Source organism: Clinocottus analis, unplaced genomic scaffold (assembly GCF_023055335.1).
Source record: "Clinocottus analis isolate CAN_PGR_092001 unplaced genomic scaffold, fCliAna1.0.p SCAF_13, whole genome shotgun sequence".
Classification (NCBI taxonomy): domain Eukaryota; kingdom Metazoa; phylum Chordata; class Actinopteri; order Perciformes; family Cottidae; genus Clinocottus; species Clinocottus analis.
The window spans coordinates 8268725-8289647 of record NW_027175854.1 but is presented as its reverse complement, the minus strand read 5'-3'; the positions used below and the strand labels follow the sequence as shown (position 1 = coordinate 8289647).

The window sequence follows — 20923 nt, the reverse complement described above, 5'->3', positions numbered from 1 at the left end:
ATATGTTCAAACATGTTTTATTAATATTCAATGTTTTGTGGGCCATTGTAGCTTAGAATTGTGTTTTGCCTTTTGTAACAGAGGAACAAAATAAATAAAAGAAGAAAATAAACTCTGACTGGTGATGTTCATCCGGTTGCCACCACAACCCGTGGCTGTAACAGTGGATGATGGACGGATCAAATCAGTGGATGGATGTGAAGACATTTGACCAGGTGATCAGACCCGAGGAGCATCGTCTCTGTTCACTTTAATTTCGCCTCAAGGGACACAGAGCTGTCTCTTTGAGACGGGAGGAAGTAGAGATGTGCTTGTGAGGAGGATCATTCATCCTGAGACTTTACAATGCTAAGAGACCTTTTAACTCTTTTATAAAAGTGGCTGGTATTTCAGACACGCCAGTTACTCACAAAAGAAATCAGAAAAGAGTGTCTTAATCAGACAGGGTCATATTGATGAAAAGCCAGTAGTGTATGTATTGGCTTTAATAACTGACATGACTTAACATTTAATCTACGTGGGCTACTGTGTTTCAGAGCATATTCCTTTGAGACATGTAAAGGCTATGTCATTCTCTTAATAATTCACATTTTGATAACTTTGTTCATGACACTTAACGCATGCATAGAGCTCACGTGCACAGACAAATATCAAGAAATGAGATGACAGTTTGGATTTATTCATATGTGCTTGTAAATATTTATGTAGAAATGTGCAAGTATCTGCATTGTGTGCTATCCTTTGTTCTTTTTACGTCTGTGAAACACATTGCTGGTTGTTTTGATATGTGTTGTGTAAAATGTATTATTATTATTATTATTATTAACATTATTGTAGGAGCTATTACACAATGTATATATCACAACATGAGACTAATAACCAACATTCGAGCATTAAGTATTACAAACCAAAGAATAGGAGTTATGATTAATTGTGGTGTTTGTTGTCAGATCCATCTTTAAAAAAGATCTGATTGGCTCTTTTTAAATAATTTCGCACTACTGCATATCATTATCCACAATCATCATCAATTACTTGTGGATTTATATTTTTCTATTACTAATCTGCAAAACAACTAATCTTATCAAATAAATAAACTAAAGTAAAATAAGGAAACAAAGTAGAAATCTGCTGCAAATGGAAATCCTGAAGTAAAGTACAAATACCTCAAATACCTACTGTACTTTATAGTATAGTAACAAGGTTACATTCCACCACTGCCAATCAATGTAGATATGATATCCACAAATGGTTTCTGACCCCAGGACAATCACTAATTTGCCACAAATCAATATTTAAACATAACCTGAGGATCCTCCTCTGGTGTTTTAACTATCCTGAATTGGGGGACCAGTGTTCATCCCAGCATCCAGGAGGAAACAAAACGTACACGGACCCAGGAGGCTCAAGTCCACCTCTGGAGCTCTGCATGCACAAGGTTGCATGACCATTCTTTTCTAATTTCACCCTGAAGGGCTCATCCTGATAGATGACCACCAGCATAACGTTATACGATGTGTGTATACTCCATGTATAGAGTATTTTATATAGATATATAATATTCTATAGTGTTGCCAAAGAAGGGCGCTTGGAGTCCATCCCGCCACGTGGGAGGGTGGAGCTTCCGGGTTGGATGACACCGTTTAAGGGAGGAGTTGGCTGCGTTGTCACGGCGACGGTTCCCTCAACAGTGACGTTACCTCAGAGGACGGGAGGTATAATAATTCATAGTTATAATACAGTCATATTTATCTCGGTGCTGCAATGGCCGAACAGCCGAAAACTGTGCAAAGTAAAGTTGCGGGTTGCATGTTGCGCAACTGGGTGGAAGAGGTGAGTTCATAGCGCGAGCGGCCGAGTAAATGTTAGCTAGCAGCCACACGTCACTGCAGACTGCGGCCGTGACTTCTCAATTAACATCTTGTTTTTTTGTTATTTTAAATGTTCAGTCATATCACGACGTTATTCTGTGTGCTGTCACCACACCACGTCAGTGCGTCACATTAGTGGTGTAGCTACATGATTTCAGTCATGATAGCTATAATTAGTTGCACCTGTGTTTGGCTCTTTGAAGGGTGTAAGCTTGTGTATCTCCACAGCCAACGTGTTGTTTCATTTTTTTTTTTTTTTTTTTTTTACCAGGGAGTGAAATAAGCACCTGCCAAAAAGGATAAATGTAAAAAGAAAAAGTGACAGGTCACCTGTCACCATTACAGATCTTCATATAAAGACAAAAAAAAAATCATTTAAAAATAGTTTAGCACACAAAAAAGATGTTCTTCTTTCAAAGATACAGTATTGTTAATAGCAAACACTGTCCTTTACAAAGGTCGTATTCATTGCGTTGCTCTAGAATGTAACATGTTTGTGTTTGTTTCTGTCCAAAACCCTTTGTGTCCATTAAAACACAGAGGGCTGTTGACGCTCTTGACACTACACAGACGAGGTCCGAAATTCTGAAGCACGGACACAGAGGCATTCTCACGATGGATTGGGAGTCTAAAATGGAAAGTGTCACCACACAGAAGGCGACATTCGCGCCCCCAAAAGGTCCAGGGGTGAGGCTGCAAGGTATGTGTCTCTCTGTCTTTCACCATCCACGGGAGGAACCTACCAATACGGTGTAACCCATGTATAGACTAGACATGTATCGCAGAAGAGTAGCACACCTTTTATTCAGACGAGGAGATGTTTTATAGAGACACTTTGACCTTTTGGATTTTATTTAACTGTTCAATAAATCTTTTACCCGATGATTTGCTATGCACACTCCGTTCATCTCTTCTTATATTCTCCCCATGGTTCAGGCATCAGAGTCGAGCTTTTGGAAAAACAAATTGCTGTGAAGATAAGGTAAATCATCATGAAACAAGTCTTTCGATGCTCACTGCGTTATTGCTGCAAGTGGTTGTTGTACATGGAAACGGAGAACTCGGCCCGACCATGTCTTGAAGGTAACACGTCGAGAGGAAAGTGATGTAATATTTACACATCTGGGCTTGTTTTACTGTTCCATCACAGATGTAGTACCTTTTTAAATCAGATTTTATGATGTTATTTTACATGGAGGCCAGTCATCCTAATGCTGTTTATAGAGTCTATCCTCGCAGATGAGGTTATGCACACGCCGCACATGTTAACTGCTCGTAAAGAACACAAGGCATCGTGTCTTCGTCCACCAGCAGACAGTGTCTCATCACTCAGTCTTGAGCCGTACACTAAATGACCTGAACTTTGTAAGTACACGGCAACACTGCTTGATTCAAACAGGGTTTCCATCCACCAAGGAGCTCAGAGCAATTATCTCGGCTGATTGGTTGTTATGCTAAATATGATTGGCTTTCTTAATACATTAACCAACAGATGTCCAGATCAGAGGTTTAAAGGAGTGAAAGGCTTTAGTCTTTTGTTTTTGTTTTCATGGCTTGCTGTAAATATCACACCGGTCTCTTTTGACATAACATGAAAAGGTTCTCCTCCAATCTATATGATGACCTTTGATAAGTGACATTAAATTACATGTTCAGGGATAATGTGTTTCTTACATTGCTACTCTTAAGGGCCCAACATGCCGTTGTTTCACCCACACGTTTGTTTGCACCGATTAGACCCCCTTCCCAGGACTGTGTGGTGTATTCAGGCTTTAATCCCATCCTGGGAAGTCACACTATATATATATATATATATATATATATATATATATATATGTATATGTATGTGTATATATATATATATATATATATATATATATATATATATATATATATGTATGTGTATATATATATATATATATATATATATTTATATATATATATATATATGTATGTATATATATATATGTATATATTTATATATATATATATATATGTATGTATATATATATATGTATATATTTATATATATATATATATATGTATATATATATATGTATGTATATATGTGTATATATATATATTTATATATATATATATATATATATATATATATATATATATATATGTATATGTATATATGTATATGTATATATATATATGTATATATATATATGTATATATATATATGTATATATATGTATATATATATATGTATATATATATATGTATATATATATATGTATATATATATATATATGTATATATATATATGTATATATATATATATGTATATATATATATATATAGATATAGATATAGATATAGATTAGCTATACTGCAACTTGTATATCTTCCAACACTGCTAAATACTAAGGCTGATAATTACTTATTTTCACAGAGAAAAGGTTCAAGCTGATTTGAACCCACCGAGTCCAGAAACAGACTACTGCTCCACAACCCAGAAAGATTTCTCTGTCGAGGGATTTGTGCCTCTTACCCCCGAAACAACACAAGTAAGTGTCCGCACGTGTACTCTAAACTATGTGTGTATGCAAGGCCATGAACAGTGATGAGCGTAAATCTCCTCTGTTGCACATAACTGGCGGTGCCTGTTTCAAATTACAAGCCAATTGAACAGAGAGAGCAGCTGATTAGGACTAATCCTCTTTCCAATGTCTATAATTGTAAATAAACACCATTAATCATATTATAATGTTGCTATTGGATTACAGACTCATTTGTAGGGTAACTGGGGAAACCGGTTGCAGACCGGTTTGAGTTTTAAAATGATTAGTTGATTAATGCATAGATCTTTGTGATCGGCAGACATTTTCCCTTGCAGGAAAAGCACATGTGTAACTAATATTCATTTCGGTGGCTTGCATCACCAAACAGGTTAATTTTAGGAATAGGAATAATACCTTATTACTCCGTTAGTGGGGAAATGTATTCTCTGTATTTTGACACTTACTTAGTATTAAGTGGGCTGCCCCTAGTGAAGCGCCCTGGGAGCAATTTAGGGGTCAGTGTCTTGCTCAGAGACATTTCGACATGCAAATATGGGGAGACTATGGGGATCAACCGGCTTCATTGTGGTCGCAGGACAACCACTCATCCCCATGAGCCGCCTTAAGTCTGGCTTTATTTGAGTTTCCAGTTTTCACTAAGCTCAACACACTGGTGACCCTGGATAGCCTGAAGCTGGTTATCATCTGGCTCAGTCAACTCCTGGTTTTTCCAACGCAACTATCAACACATTCATGTGAAAGAGTCCCTCAGCACAAGTCAATCGCAGTCATTATCACCAAAACCACAAGTGTCACGATATTCTAAACTTATTTTAGCAGGTTAGCTACCCAGTATAGGTTACCAGCATTTTTTTGATGGTTCTATTTGCATAAATTTATCCGTTTTGCAGCCTGTGTATGTTCGCCCCAAACAGCTATTCACATTTGCAGATACTGCTGTATTTGTACACACGGAGCTGCGTGACAGCTCAGCTCTGAATGAAAAACAAAATTACAATTCTTTGAAGTTATTTTTTCTCCAGGTTCTGTTGTTTTTCCCTCTCAACTCTTCCTCTCATTCTTTGTGATCAAAATGTTTTCTTTTACAAAAGGAAACCAATAACAAAGGAAGACAAGGCCCACAGACACAAACAAACATAAAGAAGCCTGTAAAAGTAGGAGACGTCCAGGAAGAGAACATTAAAAGACAAAAAATGTGGCATTATTGCCCTTGACAGCAGTGCATGATTCTACATCATTTTCATAAGATCAGCTCACACTCTGAATCATGATGAGCCCAAAGGTCTTAAACAAACAAATGTATCTGGGTAGAAAAAAACAATCAGTGACACTGTTGATGGTTCATTCATTGTTTAAAGCCATCTAATGCATACATTATCTGACTTTCTGAACTTTTAGTTCTGGTAACTTTTGATATGGCATGTCATGTGAAAAGTCACAAGGTGCTCTTGTTGTCTCATATCCAGGTTCATGATTATAAAGCTGATCAGGCCGTCACATTTTGGAGTGACAATTGCCAGCGGATACAGGTGTGTCAGACCATTTCACTTTTTGGACATTGGGTGCCATGTATTGCAGTTTGTTTGCTGTTGTATGAATTATACATCCAATATCTACTGTTTGCTTTCAGTGATATTTTTATGGGCCAAAGGGAATATATGATCTATTTTCAGTTTGTTAATAAAATACCACTCAGTCACTTATGGCACAATTTAATGTCAGAAAAGTTGCACACAGCCACCTAAGTTTAGGGGAGGATGGTTTTAAACTATTTTAATTATATTCCCTCTCCCACTCTGTGTCCTACTTTATTATTTTGTGTCAGATTCCTCAGTCTTGACATATGTTCGTTGAGATTAAGGAAATGATTGATCCCGTTTTAAAACTGTTGTTGTGGTTTTGTGTCCCAGGGTATGACTGACGTGCAGAACCTTAAAGCGCCTTTCAGGAAGTCGGCCTTGTTCAGCACACCGATCAGCGAGCGGCTGGATGAAATCGAGCTCCCACCTGATAACTGAGATAGTATGTGTCATCACAACACATCACTTCATTACCAGTTGATATTAAAGTAGTTATCCCCTTCAAAGGTTATTGTTATTCTTAAGTTGTCGTCAAATCTGAAAACCATAAAGTCGGCCATAAATATCTACACATTGACATGAAGATGTCTATTAAAAATGTGAATTCTGGCGAATGCTTGTTTGGATGAGGAAATGGAGTTGCAACTTGGTCAACGATATTTTTAGTCTTTGATGATCCTGGAAATACTGGAAGCTGATTCAGAAATTAGGTTCTCAGGCCCTTGCAGTAGCAACATATAGTGGATAAGTCCCTCTTTTTGTAGTCCACACATAGCTCAAGACTTATTCTCAGAGCAAAAAGTGCATAAAGAGCAAGTCAAACATCTCTGAAGCTCAAACGTCTTCGGGTATCTTGGAGCCACATTCCCCAGCACAGTATTGTCGGAGTGTCTTATGTGTAGTCTGATACGAGTGAGAGCTGGATGCGGAAGATTTTCAAAATTTCCCCCTTACATTTAGTTCATTATTCTGTCCCTCCATCGAAAAGCATGATGCTGAGAGGAAGTCTTTTACTCCCTCGGTCTCCAGCCGGCAGAGCGCTGATGTTGCTATTTTTGTACCACATTGTGATTACATGTTAGTAACTATCTCCATGACTACCAGCATCTCTGCAGATGTATTGATGAGATCTGAATGTGTTGGACTCTCTCTTTCTTCTGGATTGGAAGCTGTACATCTGTGTCTCGCAGCTCACATGAGCGCCCACTTTTGGAAACGTATTTAATGCTCATTGTTTTGGCCAAATCACCCTGAGCACCAGATCCAAAATCAACTTTCCTCTTCACTTTCATCTTCCCCTGCGGCCACATCCTGACCGCCAGACCAACTCTTGACACCCTCAGCCATCATATATACATGAGCCTCAAAAAGCTGAAAGCCTTCACAGTGGGTCTGAGGTTGTGTATGCCATCATTATTATCATCACGACACAAATCATACACAGGGAATGTGTGACGACCAAGAAAACTAACTGAACTAGCTGACTGATCCAAGAAAACTAATCAGGAGCAAGCAGGGGTGCTGTAATGATTAGCCTTCATGCAATACGAAAGATACTGCCACTGAAGAAGTTTCTATTTAAACAATTGATCAAATAACTCTGTATGAAGTGAACCAGGAGGCCTTGCCATTGTGTTTCTCTCCACTAATTCCATTGTGCATTGTACTACGCTTGAATTAATATGTTCATCTGTACAGCTGCATCAATCTCATCCAGGAACATTGTACTTGACAGAGTGGTTTTACTGCAGCATTCTTGCTACTCCTTCTTAAGCTGACAATTGGGAAACTGTTATTCAAAGGTCAAGGTCACTGTAACCTCATGACCGCCCTATTCTTGTGAGCGCGATATCTGAGATAACGGAGAAAAAGTATGAAGTCTCCTCCCATAATGGAAATACTGAAGTAAAGTATTTAAATACAATGCTGCGTGAGTACACGCAGTTACAGAGGGATTTTCCACCAGACCTCTCTGGTTGCTTGTTTGAGAACATGCAGTGAGTTTCCACCAGAACTTCCTGCCCCTGTGAAGGGAAGACCTCTGTGCATGTTGCGGTACAGAATTCCTTAACCTGTCTGTGAGCAAACGGAAACTGAGATCTGAATCAGTCAGACCTCAGAACCAGCTGGCTGGACCCGCCGTGTTGGAATTTCAACAACATAATTCAATTTGTGCCTGTCCATACAGTCACTGCTGTTAGATCTGTCCTGTATTTACCTAGCTGGAATAACACTTATGCTTGTGCCGTGTGGTCCGCTGCTCGGTGTCGTAATAAAGAGAAGCGACGCTGTGCTGGTGTTATGTACGTCTTCCCTCGGCACACGGTTGGATCTTTTTACACATGCCCTCCAAACACCTACGTCGAGGCCTGGTGTTTTGGTTGGTGTTCTGTCAGCTGGGCACATCTCTGCCTCATGCTTTTAGAAAACCCTTTTTTTCTTCTTCTTGACGAAACGTAGCACCACCTTTGGCACACACACACTTTCAGAGGGCGACTGCTGCCTTTTACACCCGAGGGCAAATCAGGAGAAATGTTCCCTGCTTCTGTGCTTATTTGTTTTTCAGAAATGCAAGAGAAATTATTTGGCTATTGTATTAATATGCGTTGTTTTTAAACTGGTATCCAAAGTAGGATTCAGTCGATTTGCATCGAGAATGGTGGACAGAAATGTTATCCTTAACGCAGTCTCTTGCTACCTCAATTCCACTTGTGTTGTATTGAGTCAAAACACACCTCTAGGAAGGGAGGTGTACCAAGTGTGTAACATCAGCACCAGTGACCAGAAGTCCTGTTTCATCTTCTAACTGCTGCCATGGTTGTTTTACTTTCAAGTGTTTTTAGTTGCTAAAAAGAACATTGATCCCTAAAAATTTTGCCCAGCGACATTTTCCAGCCTTTATTCCGCAGTGTGCTTTTGCTTTGACATCCATCCGTTACATTGGTAATTATGTTATTTTGATTATGCCTTTCAGAAACACGGATACCCCCACCGTATTTACGTGGCTAGTTGCGTAAACTGAACAATAACTCAATGAATTTGCCTTCCTTCATTCTCAATCTATCTCTGACCTTAAGTTCAAAACTTCAAATAATGGCTGTTTTTACTTTGTAAACGTGTCAAAATTGTATGTAGTTGATAACAATGCAAATAAATGAGTAAGTATTCTATACTGTTTGTGTTTTAGCTGAGAGGTCACATTTTGTTACTGGCAGGTTTATCATGTGAATTTTAAGAGTTGGTGAAAAATATTACCTTTTAGGGGAAAAAAAAAGAATTTTGCTCATTCCTAAAACACCTCTATTTTAGATCCATACGGTTGTCGTCCAAAACCAGCAACAAGCTCTTTTGCGCTATTAACACCTGTCCCATCAGTGACGGGCTACACATGATGAGCTGACATCTAGGAATGAAAGATAAGATTTAAACAAAACCGTCCGTCTCCTGGAAACCACACAAGGCCTTTCAGACAGTAATAAAAACAGGGTGTAGATAATTCCCTAAACCAGACTTTAGAAACCACAGACATGGCTTTCAAGAAGAAATGGTCGACAGCACTTCCCATCTGAACTGCCCGGCTGCACAATACCAGGACTAAAATAACCTTAACAAGTTAATGACATCAAATTATATGTCTAGCCATCAAAGTTTTATAATGTGCTGCAAATCATGTCAGTAAAATATTTTCTGTCAAACTACTGTGCAAAAAGTGTTAAGTGTCATACGTTTTTAGTGCTCTCAAGCTTGTTATTCGCAGCCTGCGCTCCCAAGGTGGGAGAATATCACTGCTTCTTTCAGACTTTGGAAAAGCCAATGATGGTAAATTATCCCAACCTCAAATAAAAGCGTGAATTTGTCAACACGTTTGATCTGACTCAAATGCCACCTGCATGAATTACATTCACTCATTTCACATGGATCTCATGCAAGCCCAGGTGTGCAAAGCTCCTACGGCACCCATCTGGCAACGGTAATTAGGTAAGATTGTAATTATGCCGGTCCAGCAGGAGATCAATTCAACTTTCACCATGGGCCTCGGGAGCAGATCTACTCTATATTCACCTAAGAAACATTTCCTAACTTCACTTTCACTTTGACACGTCGACAAGGAGCTGCTGCCACGAACACACAAACACTTCTGGAAACGTCTGTTTGCTTTTTTGTTGTTGTTGCACTAATCCGAAATGAAATCCCATATTGAACATCGTTACAAACAATGCCACGAGAGCACAGCTCTTGTCATTGAGTACCTGACAGCACAAAGAGCTTCGTGGGTTAGTAATCCCTCCTTGTTGTTTTAAAAGGCGGTCAGTTTAGAGTAATGTCTTTCTTGGTGTCACTTGCTCAAAGAATTCCCACTGTTTCATCATCCGGAGTCTATTGTCAGTCACTGTGTTGGAGATGACTTTAATTAACGTTCCACCAAAACAACACTCTTGAACACTGCAAGACTCTCGCCCAACTGCCTTATGATGCTTTTAACTAATTTTCTGGGCACAACAGGAGAAGCAATGATGAGAAACGATTCAACGTGGCCAATCCAGCTCGTCCAAAATGATATAAAAGAGGACGACGCGATCTCTGGGCCAGAACAACGAAGCAAAGGGCACTGGAAAGAAACCCTTCCCCGAAGACAACGCTTTGCACCTCCTGAAAGCTTTTCACCATGAGACAGTCACTCGTGTCCGTCATCTTCGCCGCAGCACTGTTGTTCCACTGCTATGCTCTCTCGATGGCGTTGCCTACGGGCAAGACTGACGACGTCTCCTTGGAGCAAGACACCTTCGCCTCGCTGCTGAGCAACGAGGCATCAGAAAACGCCCTCGGCAACGGAGACCTGGCGGCAGCGGGCAAAAACAGTGGCCCGAGGATAATCGTCATCGCTGATCCAAGCCTGTGGAGGGACCTGCGGGTGCTGCACAGCGGACTGTCCGCCTACAAGCGGAGAGCCGACGACAACGGCCAGGTCATCGAGCACAGAGACGCCGGCCAGGACCTGAACATCCCCATTCTGAGGAGGGACACAATGAGGTGCATGGTGGGACGGGTGTATCGGCCGTGCTGGGAAGTCTAGGACAGTTTGCTCCACTCATTGAGGTGCCAAAACAGCGGACGACCACCACATCCTCTTCCTGCCTCAACTTAATCCAAAAATCTATGTATCTATATTGAAATTATTGCAGATCAGATCAATAAACTACTGAATTCTGCCTTATGTGTTGTGCATGTTTGGGATCTGTCTGTTGGTATCTGGTATCACTTCCACTAAAAACTAAGATTATGAGGGTTACAGTTCTACTTTCCGATTTAGATGGAAGAACTGGTGTGATAGTTATAGCATGTAATAGAATTGTCTCTGTTAGTTTTCCTTTTGTATATGGATGAAATACAATGTGTTAGGTTGTAAGCTTGAAAAGTACTGGTCGGTTAGCTGTTTTCCCTCTGCCTCCAATCGTAATGCTAAGCTTGGCAAATCACCTCTAGGCTTCAGCTATTTAACACAGACATGAAAGTGGAAATCGATCTTCTCATCCAACACTGACAAGAAAGCCAAAATGTTGAACTACTTTTTTAAGACTTAAAACTAGACATTGGAGAATGGAAGAAAGGGGGCAAATTTCACAATACACAAAAGCTTGGTGCATTCAAGATGTTCCTTAATGGGTTCCTGCAGTAACAGGCTTCTTCTGCATGCAATGTCGGTCTGGTTTACCAAAAACATCTGTAATGGGAGGAGTCACCTTGATAACAGCTATGACTGGCCCACTTTCAGCAATTCCGATAAAATTCCAGACCGATTTGTTCAAATACAAGTTTGTTGCATCAGATCCTGCAAACCGGTAAATGACTACTTTCTTACGTGGGCTGGGGACTTCTCACCTGCAGAACAGAGGCGGATTATGTTGTGGCGAAAATGACGAGAGACGTTGATTTAGAGTTGCAACCCAGCGGGAAGTGTTTAATGACCTCAACAGGCACGTACATCAAGACCACAGTTTAAACTTTCAGCGAACGCTTTATATTGTAATTCAGCCCTCCCAGATCACTTTCCATTGATCAGACCAATAGGTTGAAACACAAACATAGCTCATCAGGCTTTCCAAATATGGTATGTTCTTTTGGTGTGACCTACGGTCAGGGACCAGGGTCAAAGTACCCTTCGACAGAACATACAAATCATGTAAATGTGTTTACTCAACCCAACTTTCATGTGAGAGCGCCATTGTCAACGTTCTAATTTCTAGGAACTATTTGTTATAAAACTAGATGTGTTCAACTTCACAAGTTACATATTACGTTTCTCTTATGATTCCAAATGTAAGGTGTCCAAACTATGTTATATGATGATTTTCTCCAACAACTCTCGGGAGAGTACTTCTAACCGTACAAGAGCTCATCAGAGCATCAGGGTCAAAGCTCTCCCAAGTTCTGTAGATGTGTCCGGCCTCTCGTCAAAACAGAGGAGGGATTGATAGGAAATGGCCTTTTAATCAATCAGGAAGCTTCCTGATGTCCAATAAACATAAATTACACATGATTTGGCTCATTAAAGCTGCTGTGGCTTCTTTCCTTTCCAAATGTAGCTGATAATGAAGATCATAGTTTCAAACAAAGACCTCTTTCTGCACAGTTTATTGAGCAATGAGGGTTTGATAACATGTGGTATTTTAACTTCTAATAAGGAAGTTGTTTTCCAACCTGCTGACAAGAAAATGTGGTGAACAATTATTGCACACCATCTTGTTCCCGTCCTGTGTGACACCAGTGAAGAGAGTTATATGGTGCAGTAGGCGCTGTTGGTGCAGAATGATGATCTGTGTGTGTGGGAGATGTAGTCGTGCTAGTGGTGTGTCTCTACAGATGGTGGTTGCTTGGTCTCTCAGGTTGTAATAGCTCCAGAGCTATTCAACGGACTGTCATCACATTTTGTACAGACTTCACAGTCCCCAGAGGATGAATCCTACTTTGGTAATCACTGAGTATTCCTCTAGCGACACCATCAGGTTGACATCTTTTGTCATCGAATAGTTGTCCTGACATTCTTGGTCCCCAGAGATCGACTTGTATTAGTTTTCTTTTAGCAGCAAGATTATCAGCCTCAGCTATACTTTGTGTGTTAACAAATGGTATCATGGTATGTCACCAGTTTATCCTCAGCATGCTAACACTGTCAGTATGTTAGCATACCAACCAGCAACACTGCTGAGGACCATAAACAGCAATGTGAACGTCCATAAAAGCCTCACAGAGCTGCTAGTGTGGCTGAGCATTGTTTCATTGTGGACAAGTGGTTTTAGTAGACTTTACTAACACTGATGAATCTCAAAGGCCAATTAATGAGTCATATTGCCGGGAAGATAAACACATGTAGAGTAAGCGGAATGATGCTACATAAACTGCATTATTCCCAACAGATATAAATTCCTACCGCAGCGAGTATTTTCCTGTTTGACATCAGTGCTCGACAACTCTTTGCCATATTGTGTCAAGTTTTTGGCATTAAATACAAAGGACTTCTTTAAAAGTATGACAAATTATAAGGAGAGCTTTTTGGCATTTACTCACCCATAATAGTACACAATGCAGATTATGGGAAGGTTGTTTCACTTTACCGATAACTGTGGAGCGCAACATGTGGAAACAGTTAAACAAGAGGCTGTGCAACTGTTTGTTTTTTATTAGTTGGTAATTATATGTGGTTTTTAATTTAACATACCATGAGTTATCAGTCTGAGAAATGTGGATGACTACCGTGAGATTTTTCTCAAGAGCCTTTTTCATATTATAATGTATTATAATTCCTTTCCAAAGAAACAGTCATTTATCAATCATTGAGTGACAAAACAACACTAGCCCTGATAAGCATGATTATTCTTATGCTTCACTATAATAAAGTGGGGTGTAATAATGGCCCTTGAAAAATGTGATTATTGCTGTGAATTGGGTTTATGTTTTCTTATATTTTTAATACTTTCTGTTTGTTCCTCCTTCTCAATCAGTAGAGAAGATGCTGTGTTTATTTTTCCAGAATTAAATATAATACTGCTGCTCCAATAATACCAACGCTGCACAACAGCCATAAGCCAAAATGACATAACCGGCCTAGTTTACTCGTCACTAAATGGCACCAAATACATATGTGACATATAGTTTTCAGCAATTGCAAAGCCGAGCAGAGGTTTGCCTCTTACTAAGCGACAGCATCAACTGCAATAAGCTGCATTACCAAGAAATACAGTCAAGTTAAACAGAAAACTATTACTTCAGTGTTTTGTTGTTTTCATTCACCAAATATGTGTTAGCCTGGCCAACTTAATATGTTTCCATTGGTTTCTGGTCTTTTCTTTCTTTCTTTAATTCTTTACTTCAGGTCTCCTTACCAACGACTGGTAAAATATGTGTCTAGCTTTACATTAAACCCATATTCATTACATAACTGCAGCAAAAGCCTTTACCAAGGTAATTCATTTGTGTAATGTACCTTCATGTAAAAATACTAAATGCTTGGCTTAACTTTGCTCCAGTTGATTAAGGGAGCATCTTATGCAGGGGAGGCATTGTAAGGCTTGCTTTTCTTGCCTGTCGCTTCTTCTGGAAGAATAGAACTATTAATAGCTGAGGACCAGCAGAAGAAAGGTTAGCTATCCATTGAAACTGTCTTCAGCTTAAAAGGGTGGAAAGCACAGCTTGTCTGTCTGCTTTATGCTTCACACTACTGAGTCCCTTTTCCCTCTGAATTATTCCATTTAGGACGATAAGACTCTTAAGAAGCCTTTGGACATTAAACTCAGTGAATGGAAGTTTACTGAGCTTCTTGAGTGGGGATTCACAAGAAAGATTTAAAATGTCAGCATTTTTGGGGAACAAATGCACAGAAAATTGGAATCAGGGATTGCAGAGACATACTGTGAATGTAGAGTCCTGTTTCATACATGGTGTAACACTACGGACAGGCAGGATGAAGGATATCTCATAGGTGTGCCTGTGATGATTGATGCATCGGAGCTAAAGTCAAATACCTAAAACAAAAGGAGCAGGATTTCACGTGTTATGAAATGTGAGAAAGTCATAAATAATTTTATTGCATGGTAACATCAAGGTAAACTGTATACTTTGGATAACAAAAGACAAATTAGCACATAATCAACAGGAGCCTGCTGTGGCACCCAAAGCCACTTAAACAAAGTGTTGGCTTGACGAAACGCAGAACATTCTGGCTTTCAATAACAAGGCGCTGAGTAAATGGAGGTTGTCGACTGTCTTTCTGGCTACTTTACTGTGAGGTTCATCTCACAAATACTAGTCCAGACCTTCTAGTATGCAGTCTATTGTCCAGACTGAAAGCCCAGGGTTGAGTTTGTAGTCACATGGACATATTATACGGGGTCCAAACTGTCACGTTATGTTTCATTTTAAAAGTTACAGAGCCCTCAAAGCCTTGATTTTGCTCTTTTTTTAAACTTGTAAGTACAAATTATTTGGTTGATATTGTGCTCACAAGGCGTAATCTTAATAAAAAACAACTAATTCATACTAAATAGATCATGATTTGGAACTTTAGGGGCCTTGTAGAAAATAAACAAAAAAAATACAAAAACATATATAAAGAAAAATATGAAACCTTCATATAGACAAAACATTTTTTTAAATCCCCTCCAAGGTTAGGGCTAGTGCCTCAACACCTGCTTTGGTAACTGAACACATTTCCAGCTAATGAATGAGTGAATAATGTGAAAATACAACACATAAAAATTATCGCTCATCTTTTGAATCACTCCTGAATGTTTAGTTTTTTTTAGCATTACTGAGGAGAGCGAGGAAGGTTTTACTGTGCTGATGGTTTAGACACAGAGACTCAAGCTGTGGCAGCGTAGGCCTGCAATTGTCTGAAATGGTCGAAACAGCTGACACAGTGAAAGGAGGTGAACACATGAAGGCTAATTATAACAGGGAAGGAGTCATCTGTGTATTGTTGGTGCACATTTCTGTTTGTTCAACAGTGCTTGTTTTGCACAGTTTACAATAAATGGCTTTCACCCTCAATAGGGTGCCTTGGAGAGAGAAATAACATCTGGAACCCATTATTTGACCAAGTGATTATTCTGTCTGGGCTGTCAAGATAAAAAAAAAAGCAGTGCATTATTCCACTAAATTGTAACTGCACTATATGTTGTATTTATGTCCCTGAGACATTATGTCTGGCTTACTTGTGAAACTGAATACAACTGGATGCGACATCTCATATATAGATTTGCTAGAAGCATATCATGTGGCATTCATATGTATTCCTTCAGTTGAGTTAGTAATCTTGATCACACTTATAAGGATGCATTGGGTCATCTTTCACAGTGAGGATGCAGAAGCGAAAGATCGTGTGAAATTGTAGTACTTATGTGAGAAATCATTTTTGCTTGGTACATTAAACCAACATTTTGGTCACTTGGCACCATGGAATAGAACTGACACACACACACACACACACACACACACACACACACACACACACACACACACACACACACACACACACACACACACACACACACACACACACACACACATAATTAAACCTTTAGGTGGCAAACTATTGCATTGTTACACATCTAGCAGACACAGGGTAATATGAGAATCCCGTCCGAGAACAGCTTGCTTTGGTTGTCGCACCAGAGAATGTCCACACCACTGATTCTATCTGGTAGCTTCTCCTTTCCAAAACTAAACACTTTCTGTATGTGCTTCTTAAAATCCTCCTTCTTTGGGATTATTTTGAAAGCTAGATGTTCTTGCTGTTTAGTCTTTTTTTTTCCCTGAATATAATTACTAGCACCATCAAGCTTAAAGATTTTGCGATAAGGCAACCGGGCCCAAAAGTCTCAACCCAAACACAGTTAACCCTTGACTGATGTGGTTATTGTCGTGTTTTATCTCTCTGCCGCACCTTTTGATCCCTGAGGAGGACATAGACTTTCTCCTTCTACAGAGGGTAAATGCACAGAGGGGCGCCCAGACTGTGAGGCAGTCTTTAGCCTGAGGATGTTTGTGCAGCGAAAACACTTGTAGACTTTGTAGATCATGTGTTTCAGGTCTCCAGTTTGATCATCGTGTGGCTCTAGACCTCGACATGTACATACTTATACATACATATTCCCACTCATAATATTTGAAATACATGCATCGAGGTGTAAACATACAAAGAAAATCTCACACACATGAACGTTTTCCAGATTAAAAAAGAGCATTATAGCATTCAAGGAATTAGGTCTTGAAAATGAGTTTTTAAAGGTAGATTTAAAAAAAGAAAAACATGCACAGATTAGTACTCGTAAATACAATCTATCTATCTATCCTCTTTTATATCCAGACATCTACAGATAGAAGGCTTAAAGTGGCACTTATGTTTCACGGTCAATTATACTTTATTCAGAGAAGCTTTTTTTAGAAAAGATGTATTGGATTAGATGGTGTGCATTTTATTTTAGGTGAACATCTGCTCTACCATCTGTCTCAAGGCGTAAGCATCGCTAATCTCTAGATTTATTGCATTACATGCATTGATAATGACTGTCTCTTTGTGACTGAAACCTGATACTGAAATGTAATTGGGTCCGTCTCAATCCTTTGTTTCATAATACGATCAGCCCGATAGTTCGGCCAACCAGTTACATGACATCTGGCGCCAAAGGGCGCTCTGATGTCCGGAGCTAATTGAATTTCTCTTAGTCAGTTTGAATTATCAGTGTGACAGCTCAACATGTTTGAGCCTGACGAGCTGTTGATTGCCAAAGGCCAGAGGTAGCTCTGACGGGTTTAGAGACAGCAAGATGTTTAAATGCTCAGTCTTTCAGTAATCTATACGCAGTTTTAGATGGACTGCACTTACAGAGTTAGCCCTTTTGTACCAGGACAATGGGCTTCATAATGTCTCTCATTCACATGCCAGTGGCCCCTCCATCACCACGCAAGGCTCAGTCCTGCCTCTCAGGAGCAATATGAGGTTCAGTGTGGAGGTGTTCGGTACATTTACGAACAAAGCTTTGTCACTGCATGGAGCTCAGCTATTACATTGGTATGTGTGTGTGTGTGTGTGTGTGTGTGTGTGTGTGTGTGTCTGTGGACATATTTTGAAGGACGTCCATCCTTCAACCTTGCTTGAATATCCCACAGACGTCAGAACAAAGACACACCAGATGTCAGCTCGTGCTAGTGATTAAAAGACCTTTCTCGGCTTCATGACCCAGAGAGCGAGAGACACGTCGATAGGGAGATAGAGAAAGAAAGATGACAACTCTTGGCAACAGGGTTGCTTTCTTTCTTCCTCCGGACTGTGTTGCTTTTCCGCTGTGTTTGAATAGTTTTTCTGGGCATTCTACGCGCTGAACTTCCCAGAAATGAGACAGAAGCAGACCGGCCGTAGAGCGGAAATACCTCGCACTACGCGCGACGAACGCATGGCTTATTTCATGTGCTTTTGCATTTTGATCACCAACGGGGCATGGCCTGTATTTTGACTTGATTGTCCAAGTAAAATAACTTTTCTTGTCTTTCATTTCCACAGCCTCTCACAAGGGTTCACAATGTCACAAGAAGCGGTGCAGTGGGGCCATATTTCTAGTCAAGTGGTGTACATGGGGGTTGTTGTAAAGCGGTAACTCGTCAATACAACTCCATAGAAGAGGTCAATAAGCAGTCGTCCTCCTGGTGAGTTCGGATAATGGCTGTATTTGCTGCTTGTGTACCACAGAAAAATGATCGGTGGAGTTTGTTCAATCAGGCTTTCCTCCACTTTACCCTCTTTCACATCTCACACTGCTTTCACTCAGAATCCTGTCAGCCGGAGCAACACATAAGTAGCGGTTGCATTTTACAGTGGATCACTTCAAACTGAATTTTCATACAATTTCTCTCCTGGCAGTCTGTCAGAATCAGACTGATAAAACCACCAGCTGTGGGGAGGATGGGATGCGATCTCTGTCATTGATCCATCCATCAAAACACTTTTCTTTTGTATGTTTCCTCACATATAATAAAAGGTGTGAGAGATGTGTCCATCATACAGAGCCAATTGTGTTACACTTGGCCCTGTAATCAGTGGTGGTTGCTGTGGAGAGAATCTTTTGCTCTCAGACATCAGCCTTCAAAGGAATGGTTCAACGTGACAGGAAACAGGTAGTTGTCGTGGTCATTGAGGCGGTTCAACAGGTCCGCGTCGCTCTGGTGGTCAATTAGGAGGATCAGTGGGACCTTGAGGTTGTTCGTGTGGTCCCCTGGTGCAAAGCAAACGCCATTGGGTTCGAGTACGAGGGGCATTCCCAGGTTAGTGACACTTTTCATGGAATCACAGGGCTCTGCACGCGTGCTTGAAAATTGTGCCCAGTGTCTTTTTCTAAGCCTATTTTCAACGCCGTTTTTATTTCTGATATAGTTTTCTCATTTGCCATGGGCCTCTCCTGACTGGTTCTTAGTCTTCCTCTTGTGCCTGCTCATCTAAAAATACTTGTCATGTAGGAAGTTGTAGTTGACCTCACGGCGCTTGTCGGGGTCCTTTAGGTGGTTGAATACCTGTAGGGAAGACATGACAGCACCCCTGTCATCCAAACACCAAATGAGGGAATATCTAGAGTTCTTTCCTCCAGTAGAGTTTCTACATCTGTGAACCATCTGCACCTTTACAGCTTAGGTATATAGTATGGAAGTAGGGCTTCTCTTTCTTCTCAAATATGTCTCTCCATTATGAGCCGCGGTTACATAAGCTTGTATTCACAGACGGCGTTCCCTCATGAGCCGTGTCGGTGAAGTGACCTGCAGAGGCAGAGCACTCGTCTACTCAGACAGAGACTCTTCCGGCAGTGCTGTGGTCCTCCTCTCCACAGCTGACTCCATCTTTCAGTCCCAGGTGCCCTTGACTGGCTCCATGGGGCCGGGTGACATCATCGTCACCCCACCCCCCCCTCCCCTGCCCTCTCTTCCCCCGCTGTCTCTAATGGAGGCCCGGAGCTGGTGGAGGGGCATTGTGAATAATTTAGGAGCTCTGGTGCACTTTATAACCTGGCCTGCAAGGCCAGCCGGGACATTCACCCGAAGTGCATTAGTATAGTTGGGGAGGAAACTAGCTCTTATTGACTGATACAATCAATAACTGTGCTTCTGTTCGCCGTTGAGCCCCTGGAGGTTGCTGTGTGTGTGTGGGATGATTGGTCAAACTACCAGAAAACACTCCTAAGAACGACAAAAGAAAACTCAATTACACTTTGAAGAAAAGCGGTTCATCCCTGATTCTTAGTGGAAAGAAGCAGCCGATAATTGGAGCAGTTCAATTCATTCGTTCTTTCAGTTCTTGACGTTGCGGAGTGAGGAGCTATCTGCAACAATCAGAAACAGAATTTTACCCACACCGCAGACGACATGCGTTGTGTGTTTGAGGGGACTAATGTCAACGAGGAGAGAGCTCTGTCAAGGGAATTCAGTGTGACAGGAGAGTGACTTGACAAATGGAGTAATTATCCGTGGTTTCTTGAGTGGGATGAGTCCTCCTCATCAGCAGGAGGAGCTCACCTTGATGAGGTGAAAGCTGACGCCACTCTAATTTACCAAAGTGCTTTCACAGCAATGTACACACCACACAGAGAGCCTGCTGCTGGGAGCACTGGAGACGAAAGAAAAGAAAAAGAGTTCCACCAACTTGGGAAAGGGGCTTCAAAATCTTTTTATTTCTTTGTTCTGGATGAATCTTTAAAATGGCAATAAGTGTTGTTAAACACCCTTCTGCGTTATTAGCGACACCAGTGGCATGGGTGGTGATGTCAGCCTGTTGGTTGACATCCTCACTTTGTACCAGATTTAAAATATCTCGACAGCATTTAATGGCTTGACATTTTGTAAAATCAGTTATGGTGCACAACGAGTCTTCCAGACTGACTTTTCCTCTAACTCCACCATGAAA

General features: G+C 40.6%; 2 protein-coding genes across 3 annotated transcripts; both read left to right on the top strand.

Moving 5' to 3' along the window:
* Window positions 1-1653: 1653 nt before the first annotated feature.
* spag8 (sperm associated antigen 8) lies at window positions 1654-10618 on the top strand. 2 transcript variants are annotated; one of them, XM_068574364.1, is made up of 7 exons: window positions 1654-1833; window positions 2412-2571; window positions 2808-2853; window positions 4273-4387; window positions 5869-5931; window positions 6313-6424; window positions 10486-10618. In XM_068574364.1, exons 1-6 carry the CDS (start codon window positions 1765-1767, stop codon window positions 6418-6420), a joined length of 561 nt encoding a protein of 186 aa, XP_068430465.1. In that variant the 5' UTR covers window positions 1654-1764; the 3' UTR covers window positions 6421-6424; window positions 10486-10618. The 2 variants fall into 2 exon arrangements, with proteins under 2 accessions (XP_068430465.1, XP_068430464.1); XM_068574363.1 differs by lacking the exon at window positions 10486-10618 and having other exon boundaries at window positions 6313-6488.
* A 96-nt stretch (window positions 10619-10714) lies between these two features.
* Window positions 10715-11056, top strand: pmchl (pro-melanin-concentrating hormone, like). Its single transcript, XM_068574192.1, has one exon. It carries the CDS (start codon window positions 10715-10717, stop codon window positions 11054-11056), a length of 342 nt encoding a protein of 113 aa, XP_068430293.1.
* Window positions 11057-20923: the final 9867 nt, after the last annotated feature.